Source organism: Diachasma alloeum, unplaced genomic scaffold (genome assembly GCF_001412515.2).
Source record: "Diachasma alloeum isolate Michigan unplaced genomic scaffold, Dall2.0 Dall_scaffold_00302, whole genome shotgun sequence".
Lineage (NCBI taxonomy): Eukaryota > Metazoa > Arthropoda > Insecta > Hymenoptera > Braconidae > Diachasma > Diachasma alloeum.
The window spans coordinates 723,637-737,219 of record NW_021680441.1 but is presented as its reverse complement, the minus strand read 5'-3'; the positions used below and the strand labels follow the sequence as shown (position 1 = coordinate 737,219).

At 36.9% G+C, this 13,583-nt stretch overlaps 1 protein-coding gene across 2 annotated transcripts in view; it reads left to right on the top strand.

Moving 5' to 3' along the window:
- The window catches only part of LOC107039676 (zinc finger protein rotund), a 133,689-nt gene that overhangs the window by 89,309 nt on the left and 30,797 nt on the right, over positions 1-13,583 (top strand). For both annotated transcript variants that reach the window (XM_015259433.1, XM_015259432.1), the window contains exon 5: positions 5,747-5,925. In XM_015259433.1, the coding sequence (XP_015114919.1) occupies positions 5,747-5,925 (179 nt within the window). The remainder of the gene's footprint in view (positions 1-5,746; positions 5,926-13,583) is intronic.

Sequence of the window (13,583 nt, the reverse complement as noted above, 5' to 3'; positions counted from 1 at the left end):
TTATATATAATAATTATAATTAGATATAATTATTATTGTATAATAATAATTATATATAATTATAATCTAAAATAATATGATTAAAATCTGATTCAGTGAGCATAGGAATTAAAACATGAGCAAATCATTTATCGTAATATGAAAAGAAAATTTAACGGCTGGTAAATTGGGGCATAGAATTCTTATCGATGGTATTGCTTTTTGCAATGAGAATGGTTATAAATAATTAATTGAAAAAAGTAATATCGAATCGACCAAGAAAAATTGCAAATTTCCGTTTTGACGAATAGTTTTCATTCGAAAGCAAAATTTACAAATTCATCATCAAATTTCTTTGCAAAATCTATCTCAGGAACGAAAAAAGAATGAAAACAACGGAGTTGAGTTACTTTTTGGAAACAGATAAGATGAAAAAGTGTTGTTATAAAAATATTAGAGTGATTTGAAATGGAGGATGATGATTTTCCTAACTGTGGATTTATCCGAAATGTCGTTACGAGTGGGAAAAAATTGAATAGTCTTCTGATTCGGAATGACCTCCAGTGGTATCTGATGCTTGAAACACACCGATCATATACGATATTTATTCTCCAACCGTCTGCCATACGTCTAGACCATTTCAGATCACTCTATCGTTTTATATCGCCTTTTTTACGGCGTAGACGCCTTTTTTATATTTCACTCCTTCCTTTATATCCCCTCACGCCTGACTTCAAGATGTGTTACACCTGTGAAACTGTACAATTTTTTTTTTCTCCCCCATCGCTGCGGGATGGGATAAAAAATTGTGTTTTGCGTGATGGACGAAGATGAATGAGATAGATTAATTTTATTTCACTTAATAAAATCTTGGGAAGTTTTTGGCAAACGGTATATTTTCATGTTCGGAAATAAAAAAATTGTTGAATTCCCGCGGTTTTAAATGCATCTTTAATTGCAAAAATAGTCGATCATTTTTTGAAAGTGCGAAGAGTCGAATACCATGAGACGGTTAATTCCAGAAGAATTATTCAGTTGAATTAAATATGTGAGTTTATTATTCAAAATTTAACTTCATTTAAAATTTATGATTATGCCGCCGTCTGGTTAGCGATTATTGCTATCGCCTTCATCTTCGAACTCGGTCAAACGGACATCCAAACAAATTTTTGAACCCCATCATTCAATCAATTCAGAGCATTTTTTGAATTATCGTGGGACCTTTTTCGAAAAACAATCGAAAATTAAAAAGACTAATCGATGAATTAAATTTTAATTAATGGCGATCGATAGGGCTCAACAATACTTATATTAAAAAAAAAAGATTCAGTTCCATTGATTCATTAACGAACAATTGAAGAAAAAATTTATTACATACATTTTTGGATCATACTGGGTCGACGTGGCAAAAAAAATTCAAAACTTAAATTTGGAGCATTACAAAGCTTCCATTCGAAACAAAAAAAAATTGTCAGAGTAATTGATAACGGTGAACACGATAACATAGAGCATTTTATATACGACTCAACTCTGTGCTAAAAATTTGGACCGTAAATGAACAAGTTGACACCAAAAATTGCTGCATCATGAAGAGAAAAAAAATTTACATAAAAAAAACAAATATCCCTGTCCTTGAAGTTTCATGACGTGTGATAAAAAAAATTATTTGTACCTATTGCGTTCTTGTAAATCGATTAATCGATACTCGTCTCACTCCGACATCACCAGCCACTGACATTTCCAGAGTTTTTTTGCATAATTCATTGTGTCCTCTGGCTCGCCGGCTCCTCTTTTGTCCCATCTTTTTTTTCTGTCTCCTGTGTTTATCTATTTTTTTCGAATAACCTCACGATAATGTTCAACATAAAAATGAAATAACAACTACAAGTGTAGGTCGTGGTTCCACTTGAATATTCGTGCTCCATGTGAAAACAAAATTGATAGTTTAAATTTTCAAATTCGTTTAATAATTCAAACTAATAAGAGCTTTTCAATGTAGATATAAATTAGTTGAAGAGAAATCTTATTCAGTTTAACAGAAGGAAATGATGTGCAAAGTAGCCATTCGGAAGAATATTGCTAATTTATTAGCAAAAATAACTACTATGCACAATACAATAGCAATTTCCCACTTTTTTTCTGTTTCGGTAATATTTATGACGCCAATATTTTTTACTATCGTCATCAGCGACAGGCATATTTATCAATCATAATTACCGTTAAATTGTGAAGTTGCCCATTTTTAACGTAAATCTTGAACATTTTAAATATTAAATTAACCATCAATTTGTACATCCAAATTTTAAAATATTCTATTAACCAATAATTTAGGTAGGAACATTGACGATTATTTCGATAATCGAAAATCAAGTACCTAAAATTTAGAATTAACTTGTTAACTAAAAATTACATTTCAATATTATCAAATATTTTATTCAACATTAATCGGAAAATTTAGTTATTAAATTGCATAATTTTTTAAATTCGTTGAATACACTTAAACTTTGGGCAATATAAGGAGATAATCCTTCTTAATATTGTCAAAATCTAATATTATCGACCATCCCTGATCGTCACCCATTTTTTCCGCCAAATTATGAAGTTGCCAATTTTTAATATAAATCGTTAAAATTTTCAATATTAAATTAACCAATAATTTAGGTAGGAACATTGACGATTATTGCGATAATCGAAAATCAAGTACCTAAAATTTAGAATTAACTTGTTAACTAAAAATTACATTTCAATATTATCAAATATTTTATTCAACAATAATCGGAAAATTTAGTTATTAAATTGTGTAATATTTTAAATTTGTTAAATATAGTTGAACTTTGAACAGTATAAGGAGACAATCCTTAATATTATCAAAATCTAATATTATTGGTCATCCCTGATCGTCACCCTTTTTTCGAAATTTTAATAATTTCGATAACTACTTCGATGATTTTCATGAAAATAAATTTTGCCGAAGCGCTTGAATACCCTCAAAGAGCTGATGATAATGATGATGACTTCTCATGACCATATCGCCTCGAGGTAATACCGCAGGATGAATAAGAGACGGTGTAAATTCCAACTGAACCACTGGAACGAGAGACGAAAGTACGTTGTATGCAAAGTCCAAGAAAACATGCATCAAAAATGGTGGGAGGGGTATGGGGGGAGATCGCCGAGGAAACCAAAGCACTTGAAGACGTTGAAGACAAGACGCGTTAAAATACACATCACGAAAGCCGTGCGAGGCACCTCATAGACTCGGTACAACACACTAACGCACGAGTGTAACTGTTCTACGTGCATGCAAATTGTAATCACTGGGTTCAAGCACACTGGAAAGATCAATTAGATATACTGAAAGAGTGTTCTCTCGACTCCTTGCGTTATCTCGAATGATTTTATTCATGCATTCGAATTATGATATTTATTTAATTATTTGTTGATTTTGTTGATTGAAATGTTGTTTTTTTTTCAGACGCTGAATGTAGACTAGAGTCGACACATATCGAGAGTCGACTTTAGTCTACAATTCCCCGCAAATTTATCACCTCCCTTTATCGATGATTTTTGAGTGCACAAAATTACCGAAGAAGTCAAGTAATCGATCAACATTAAGGTGTTTCGGCTGAAAAGTCAAAATAATGAAAAAGAATGGGAAAATTCACGCGAGGAAATTCTGAGTATGCTGCATCGTTGATAATTTTTGCAAATTTTTTTCAGATCTCAGTCTCAAGGAAAAAAATAATGAAGTTTGGATGTTTTTGTAACCGCTCCAGCTATAACCTCTGAGGTTATCCCACTCTCAATTACGGAAATTTCCATGGCACCCAAAAAAATAATGAACTATTGAGGAAAAACTAGTGGGTGATAAATCAAATCTTTCTTGAGAACCCGTACAAGTTTCAGATTTTTTCCGATTTCATAAGAAAGTTATTTGAACAAATCTGTAGTGAATTGGTAAACTAGGATAACTGCATTTTGCTTAGTCGCAATCATCGATGAATATCTTGAAAACGAAGACAGATACCGAAATTTTCATGAAAATCGTTTTTATAGAGCCAAATGTCAGCTCTAAAAAAGCTCTTCACAAAAATTTCTCTAACTATATCCATTTCCAAGATATTCATCAATAATTGACCCTAAGCGGAAATCACTTATCCTGGTTTACCAATTCATGACAGAAATGATTCGGAAAATTATGAGTTTCGGGGCAATTACGCCCTCACGCGCAGGCGCGTGATTCGAGTGTCAGTGAGGATTATGGGAAAGGTATGGGTTGGACCATGGACCTGAGAGAGAGAAAACAGTCGACAGGTTTACCAACTCGAGACGCATTTTAATATTATTTCAATAATTAGAGTAACATCCAATAAAAATTATTTGACACCCGCAGGTGATGAGAAAAAATCGATCAATCTGATAAATAAAATCAATATTCAAAAAATGTTCAAATGCACACTTAAATAGTTACTTGAAAATTGAAAAATTTCGTGCTCAGCGATTGAATCAGGGCTCGAGAACAACAAGACTCCTTTTCCGTTTCACCCCCCTATGATGAGCAGCAAAAGTATCTTATATAAAATGTCGTAATGGTGATGAGCCTATTCCCGGAATTCTACCCCGAAGGTATCTTACATAACGAGTCGATCCCAAATTGTCGATTCACCTTTCATTTTTCATTTTAATCATTGAATAAATCGTCACCAAATCGTTGAAATCAATCACACGTATCGATTAATCGCCACCTATTTCTCAATTTTCCCCCAGCCAACGTGATTTCGTCATCAAGAATTGACTGATGATTGATCATTCACGGGAGCAGGCAACAATTTACGCGATAAATTAAAAATGATAAATAATCATGATGGTAATAATAGAAAAATCAAGTGGCGGGGGTAAAAAAAATAGCAGTCTTCTGATTGCTCATTAGCATTGGGACGATCTAGTTCTATCCTTCGTTAAGTTTTATGCTGATCGAGCGTGAGTGTTGGTCCATTGGGGAGCCATTAATGACATAGCGAGAATTACATTGCGCATGTTATGTGTCCTTGCAACCCAAAGGATCCTTGCCCTTTGCACGCCATACACATACGTGCTATTGCGTCAATCATAAAATCGAAGAGTGCGTTCCGAGTTATTGCTCACAACAACAAACTCGGGGGTTCAGGTCTAATTCAACCTTTTATTTCGTGTTATTTTTCGTCATAACTTGTTATGTATCGATTTTAGGAAAAAAATGATGAGACACAAAATGTAGAGCGGAAAATTTCCCACAAAAAAGGTTCAATAAAATTTTTAGGTAATTGCGATCATTACCGAGATAATTACAATTATGATAATTGCCCCGTATGAAAGGTACAAAATTATCTCAATGTGGAAAAAAATTTGGGTTTTAGACTCAGCAATTTTCGAAGGGATTTTTCTCAATTTAAAATTGATAATTAATATACAATTTTTAATCATAAAATCAGAGAGTACGTTCAGGTCAAATTCGATTTTTTTTTATTTCCTTAACGAGTGAGATTTGAATTTAAACAAAATGCACTTCTATTTTTCTCCATAACTTCTTAAGGATCGATTTTAGGAAGAAAGTTGATAAAGCACAAAATGTAGAGCGGAAAATTTTCCACAAAAAAGAATTAACAAGACTTTAATGTAATCATGATAATTGCGGAGATAATGGCAATTATGAGAGTTCTCAGAAATTTTCGAAGGTATTTTTCACAATTAAAAATTAAAAATAAATATATAATTTTTATAATCATAGGTGACGAACAATATCGTGGCACAGGGGGTGGTAGTAGCAGTGGTAGTCCACCGGCAAGTCTTCTAGTTGTACCCCAGCCCCTGACAGTGAAGCCCTCGCATCCGTCGCATCTAAATCCCCATCTGGGCGGTCCACACTCGCATCCACCGAGGAAATATCAATGCAAGATGTGTCCACAAGTGAGTAAAAATATCAAAGTCACCTTCCAATAAAAAATCTTCTACATATCATACATATGTGTGATAGCTAAGCTGTGCAGGAAATATGAGCGGGAGAAATATAGTTAACAAATTCGAACATTCAAATTTAAAAAAAAGTTGAACCCTTGGATATAACAAAAATGCTTGTGGAATTATTATGACCAATAAATTCACATTGCACATTGAAAAAAATAGAAGAATAACGTTCTAAAAGACAAAAACGAGACAAAAAATTGTGAATTTCGACAGTGGACAGTTTATTCCGAAGATTTTTATATTCACACTTGAAAAATGGAATTTTCACTGTTACATGCACATAATTTCTTAAACCTTGAAACGTGAATTTTTCATCGTGCAAATTATTAAAGATCATTTTTCAAATTTTTTCTCAAATCGAATTATAGTAAAGGCGGATATTAACTCCTTTTTAAGAAACAAATGAATACCTAATGATAAAAAATCAGTAGCGAAGTGGTCAAACGGTTTAAGTCGATTTTGGCTATTGGCCAGTTTTCAATGAATATATCGAAATCTAAGGGAGATATCAAAATTTTTCTCATAACCTTTTTAGTTGCACTCAACTCGCTCTACAAAAAAGGTTATTATGAAAATGTCGCCATCTCCCTTAAATTCGGAAATAAATTGACTTAAACCGTTTGACCACTTTGCTACTGAAATAATTTCTGTAAATCACCAGCCAATCACGCGCGCGCGAAGCGAAATTCCCCGAGAAATTCCCTCGCAACCCTTTACGGTATTCCCCAAGTCATATTTTTCCCAAAAATATCATAAAACATCTGAAAAATGTCTCCAGGCCTTTGACAAAACCACTGTTGGGGTTTTCACTGTTGTAAAAGATGAACCCTAGGCTATTTAAGGCCGGCAGAACCCAACGGGCGAAGGGGAATTGAAGAGGTGGTAAAACCTCCCCCACTCGGGGCTACCCACTCGCCCGCCGTAGGAGACAATTTCTCGTCTCCAGGTAATAGAAAAAAAAAGGCAACCCTTTTTTTTTCCACGGAGAAAATAAAATTTGTCCACTTATTTCTCAACATGAGGGGCTAGTTTTATGATGGGGGACGCCTTCGAAATTACTATTGCTGAGTGTCTGAGGCCTTAATCCGGGCTGGAGGGGTAACCCGTTGGAGGATAAGCAGGGATATATGATAATAAAATGGTTCCGGACCCTTCGGAGAGTATCTTTACCATTTTTATTTAGTTGAAAAATAGATTTTCAAATTCCCGAATTTTTCCCGACGCTAGTGCACTGATAGAACGAATTAGTTATTGTTAACGAATGGATTTTGGTTGAAGGTTAGGGTCTGTTCGGTCTCACCAAATGTTCATTCGTTAATAGTTAACGAATCTCGTTTGGAATAAATGAATCATTCTATCAGTGTGGAGAGCCAGGGAAATTAGAAATTTGATTCACCGAATCCGCATACAGACGCCCATTTTGCCCCACAATTTTGCGAGATATGGCAGGAAAAATTCTCTCCCATTCAAAATATAATTTTTCACTGTAACTCGTGAAATAGTGGGGCAAAACGGGTCGCATATTTAGCCCCATAGTTCTTAATGTTAAATCAGTGCAACCGTAGAGAAAATAAGAAAAACAAAAATTCTTCACTCCCGTTCAGAAATGCATGAAAAAAATTAATGAAAGAAGAGAGAGATTCAAGTCCAGAAGGCAAGTGTACCGTGACGACACAGCATCCTGTCCCACCTCTCTCTGTCCTTCCCACCCATCGACTTCTTTCACCTTCAGCACAAACTCGATTCACTGTCCTTATTCACCTCCACTCAAACAACAACGAAGAAACAAAAAAAAAAAGTAAATAAAAAAAATAAAACAACAACAACAACACCTCCATTCAAGTTTGCCTTCATCTTTTGCGCTTCTGGTCTTCCGCTCATCTTCTTGTACTGCACATATACAACCCAAAACCGATATGCCTCTCCACCTCGTCCTCATTATCGTCATCATTCTGAATCACTTCCAATCTCAGCCCTCCGAGTGTTTTCCATTTTTTTCTCCATTTCTGCCCCTTCCCCCGTATTCGAGATCATGGAAGGAAAACCGCAACGACCTTAACCTCACACACATCTCAAATAATCGATAAAAAAAATATGATAATGATCGATCCCGAGATTTATTTTACCATCAACCGACAAAAAACAAATGAATAACTGGATAAAAAAATATTATTCTTTCCTATTTTTCAAAGAGACATCTGTAGACATTTTGATATTTGTCATAACTTGCGCAATGAAGGGACAAAGCGAACAAAAAACAAAACGGAAAAATCTGATTTTCCTGATGAAAAAAAAAATAGAAATGGAAATATATTATTTTTACCCAAATAAATAATTACGCAATTCACACTTATAATTCGATTTCCCCGGTGAAAATCCCATGTATTATATAAAAAAGATTCCCATAAGAAATTCGGCAGTCTTGATAGCCCCTGAATAGGGTTCCTCTCGTTCTTTTTATCCTCCTCTCCTTTTTGATTTTTTTTTCCCTTTGGGACTATTGGGTTAGGTTGGGTAAGGTCGGATCAGGTGCCTGCTGATGTGTGCAAAAGAATGAAGAATAAGTATAAGAAGTATACGAAAGAAGGTGACTCTCTCTCTTAAACATGTAGGAGGGCGGGTGGGGGAGACACCCCATGAGGTATGGTCGACAGCCTCCCACGCCAAACAAAAGTCCTTAAGCCTTAGAATACTTGAACATGATACCCCATTTACCGAGTCTATGTACTGAAAAATTTCATCCTATATCCATACAATGGAGGGGCCCTACAAAAATGCCTGGAGTTATGTAACCGTCGGCTGTCCATTGGTCCTCGCTGGGTCACATGGAGATTTGACGATTTTTATTGAATTGAATTAACAATTGAAAGGCCCAAACTGAGTCCCAATATTACGGAAAAATGGGCCCATATTCTGGAGCATTATAAGAAAACATATTGTACATTTTTATGACCTTTAAAATGACGCTAGATTCATCAAAATCTAACCAACAATATCCGACTTCTCCCCCAAACGTCAAAACAATCGAATTCCATTACCCCCTCCCCTTTCCATAGGTCCCAAAAGTATTAATCTATCCACCTGAAGCTAGACAATTCGTTGATGATGATGAACTTCCCTCCCCAGTAACGGCTCCTCACCTTTCTCTTCAATGATGATGCGTGACAATTCGAATTTTGTCCGCAATTACCTTTTCGTTGGCGTCACGTGATGATGAGAGGAAGTTGGGCCCCGAAAAATCACTCTCCCAGCTTGGAGTCAACGTCCATTCAAGCCTTTTTCTTCATCATCATCTCCACCTACCAAATCTCATTCTTTTTTGTTTCATTCCTCTTTCATCTTGAGGCCCAAAAGCCGACCCCCAACTTTTGGGCCTTATTACGTCTAGGTCCCAGCTGAGAGCGTAGTAAATGCTACCGGTTAATAGAGAAGCCACTTTCAACATTTTTTACCTCTCAACTTTTTACAGTATAGTTTCATTCGGGGGCCCATTTTTTACCACTCAATGGGGCATCAAGATGCACTATAGGTGTCGCGTGGCTATTTTTTATTTTCCAAATTGTCTATGTAGTTTTTGTGTCCTTGGGGGATCAGCAGGCCGTGATGATGCGTTGAGGTTCAGTAGCCGACGATGGGTAGGAAAAAAGTACAAGCAGAGGGAGAAAGACACTCATGTCGTAAATCTGCAAGGGGCCTTGCGGGGCCTCATCACCGAGCGCCATCTTGGGGGCCCCCACTTCCTCCCTCGTTCTCCTCTCTCTCTCAGTTTTTATTTATTATTATCATTTTTTGTTTCAATTTTCATTTTTTTTTGTGTGAGCCGCTGTCTTATGCCTGCCACAAACAAAAATCAGGCCTCACGGGTGGCGTGAGTGGGGGGGAATGGGCCCCCGGGACGGTAGCTAACCTTCTACCCGCGTACACTCGCTGGAAATTGAGTAGCTATAAAATTAATTATCCGACGTGCTTTATCGCCCAGAGACGCACTCCAGTTTGTTGAGTTATGGCCAACTGTTTTTCAACTTTTTTTACAGCTACTGATTTCTTTCGGGAATTTTTTCTACGAAGGCAAATAATACGTGAGGAATTAATTTAAATTGCGCTTTTCAGCGTTTGGTGTTCGAGTCACTGGCGTTTTGACGCATGGACGGAAGACCGTTAAGATTTGCGGCTGAATGTAACTTTCTTTTTTTTTTGACTAGGATTATTATTTATGGATGAATTATAGAGTTTTAAATGATGAGGCCCAAATATTTTTGGGGCCGGGGAAGAATGGGCTGTGTCATTAGGTTAATTGTGGATTTTGCGAAGGAAATATATCTCCCATCTTACCTGAAATGAATTTCAACCGCAAACAGATTTAGTGCAGTTAGTAAATAATGATAGTTTGGGACTCACCAGGCCCAAATTTCAATCACATGAGAACAAGTGTAAATTGTACTTGAACAAACTCCTAACTTCGACCTAATGAAATTTCAATAACAAATGTAATTTTTTTGGGACCATGGGACCCAAAATTCTAATTGTCGAAATCCCAAAGGAATTTAATTTTTCTTTTATGTTAAAATGTGTGGCTGAATGTAACTTTCTTCTTTTTTGCTAGGATTATTATTTATGGGTGAATTATAGTGTTTTAAATGATGAGGCCCAAATAATTTTGGGCCTAGGAGGAATGGGTCGTGTCATTAGGTTAATCGTGGGTGTTGCGGGGTAAATATATCTTCTATATTACCTGAACTGTATTTTAATCTCAACCAGATTTAGTGGACTTAGCAAATAACGATAGTTTGGGGCCCACCAGGCCCAAAATTTCAATTACGTGAGAATACTTTTAAATTCTACTTGTACAAACTCCCAACTTCAACCTAATGAAATTTCATTAATAAAGCGAAGTTTTTTTTGAGGACTCGTAAGGCCCAAAACTATAATTTTGCAAGGCTCAAATTTTGTCTATTTATTTTGCTCATACACAACAAAACCAATACATGAAAATTCTTTCAAAAATAATTCTTCAACAATTATCGTTTTCTTACTGAGAAAAAATAATTCTCATTCCATATTCACCGAAACCCATAAATAAAAGTTGTAGGGACACTTCACATGCCTCTAAATATACAACCCAATTTAAATCCAAAATTTTCTGGTGTAGAAAACCCCTAATTAGTAGAACAGAAACAATTTGTTAGGGGGCAAGCCCGAAAACGAAACGTGGTAAAACTTTTACATATATTCACTCTCATTTCTGGTGATGGAATACACACGCATGAGGGTTTTTGAGGATTTTTTTTTTCGGGGGTCCAGACGTAGGGGGACAGGTGGCAGGGCTACGATGGGATCTTGAGAGGAGGATGAAAGACCCCGGGGGCATGGGAACCTGACTTCGGGGGCAGCATCCCTAGGAAGTGAACTGCGATCTTCTCTCAATTCAGAGGGGGAAGGCCCCCCCCCCGTCCCTTCTCGTCGGCCTCTCTCGCTCTCTCCTGATCGCTTCTATCCCTCGTTTCCTTTCCCGAGTTTTTGATGGGGAGAAAGAAAATGAGAAATAACGGGGGAAGAGGGGGAGAATTTTTCGTAGATTGTGGTGGGGAGAGACAGTATGTGCACAACACACATTAGCTTTGAAACGGACCTTTTTGTCCTTTCTTTTTAAACGTGAAGGAGAAAAAAAACATATAGTGGAGATTCATCAGGCCGTGTGATACGACAGAGCAAACATTTATAAGAGTGGGGTTTCAAACAAACTATCGGCTTTCGGGGTTTGATAATTTTTAGGGGTTTTTGAGATTTTTTTTCTTTTTTTTTGAGTGGGGCGGGGGGGGGGGGTTGTTTTATATTCTGAACAGTTCCTCTGTAATTCATGATCAAAGAAAATATTGAGTCGATCAGTGAATCAGACGAGTAGAAACACTTCCACACCCGCTGAGGTCCTGCGAGATTGATTTAGTGGGTTAATGACGAGCGGCTTCTCCCACACACAACCGAAAATTAAGGATCACGCCGAAGGGGTCCACGGCTTCTTTTACCTGGTGGCGGGGCCCATAGCGGGGCGTCCTTTCCCCGACATCTGGTCAGATTCAGTTTCACGGGCAAGGCGATCGAAGAGAGAGAAAAAAAAATAAGAAAACGTGGAAAAAAACGCAGTCCAAACGCACACACCTCCTCCATTTGGGCCTTATCAAATAGTGGTGGAGCCGTGTGTGGGAAATATCCGTTTCTTCATTCATCCGCTCTCTCCCATCCATCTATTTATATCCTCATGTTACTTAAACAAAATCCTAACCTCAACTGGATTGAAGGTAATTAACAAATGCAGGTGTTTTGGGACCTACAAGGCCCACAGTTGCGCACTTGAGAGAAATATTAAAGAATACACGGATATTTTTTATTACTTTGTTATTTCCTTTAAATAATTGCTAGACTAATTTATCTCTTCGATGAATTGAGGGAACGTACATCAGTCATTTTGGGCCTTATCAAGTGGTAAAGGAGCCGTGTGAGAGTAATATCCGCTTCTCCATTCATCCGTTCCCTCCCATCCATCTATTCATATCCTCATGTTACTCAAACGAAATCCCAACCTCGACTGGGTTGAATGTAATTAACGAATGCAGGTGTTTTGGGACTTACCGGGCCCAAAGTTATAATCACTTGAGGAAAATATAAAACGATTGTCGGATTTCGTTTCATTTTTTCAACATTTCTTTTCAATAATTAACAGACTAATCACGATGACCACGAGAGAAAAATCAGGAAAAAATCGCAATGTTCTAGATTGGAAATGCTGTTGAAATAATCGGTCAGCAATTTTTTCTACGGTCATTCGATTTACTTTAATGCGTTAAAATCAAATTATTTTTTAATACAAATTTTCAGTGAAAAAACCACCACCACTTTGGTTTCTCCCAAAAACCTTGAAAAACCCTGCAACCTCAATTGATTTTTTGCGCCTAATATTCCACATTGAGGACACGTGCCATCACCCGATATAAGTGTAAAGAGTCAGGGGGCCCAACCCCTTTCCCAATAAAACGCGTGCCGTTGAATTCCCCCCCCCCCCCAATTTTTTTATATCTTGAAGTTTCCAGATTTTTGAAAAAACTCACCACGCGCCTTATTCTCCCCCTTGACTAAAAAAATTCCAACGATATTTCTGTGGATCGTTAAATCAACTAGCACGCGCGTCTCTATAACGTACAATTTTTTTTAATACTAGAAAAAAAATCATCCCAGGCAAATTTATGACAGAATTTTTTTTTATAGCCGTGAAAACGCACTGAGATGAACAGTAGGAGCATAATGCCCAGTGGGCCCGCAGCAGCTCTCCCCTAGTTGAAAAGCTGCTGCATTTTTTTCACCTACCTTTGCATGCTCACGCGCTTGATACACCCCTCCTGTAGGAATTGAAAGAGGGAAAAAGGTAAGTTAAAAAAAAGCGGAAAGGAGCGCTCGTTTCCTCTTCTCATCTCTCCCTTTTCCACAAAAAACGAGAAGAGAAAAAAAATTGTCCGCTGGTCCACGCGCCACATATGGACCCAGTCGTTTATTTTTTTTTTCGCACGTTTTTTACCCCAGAAATTTTTAACAGCCATCAGCCCCCCCCC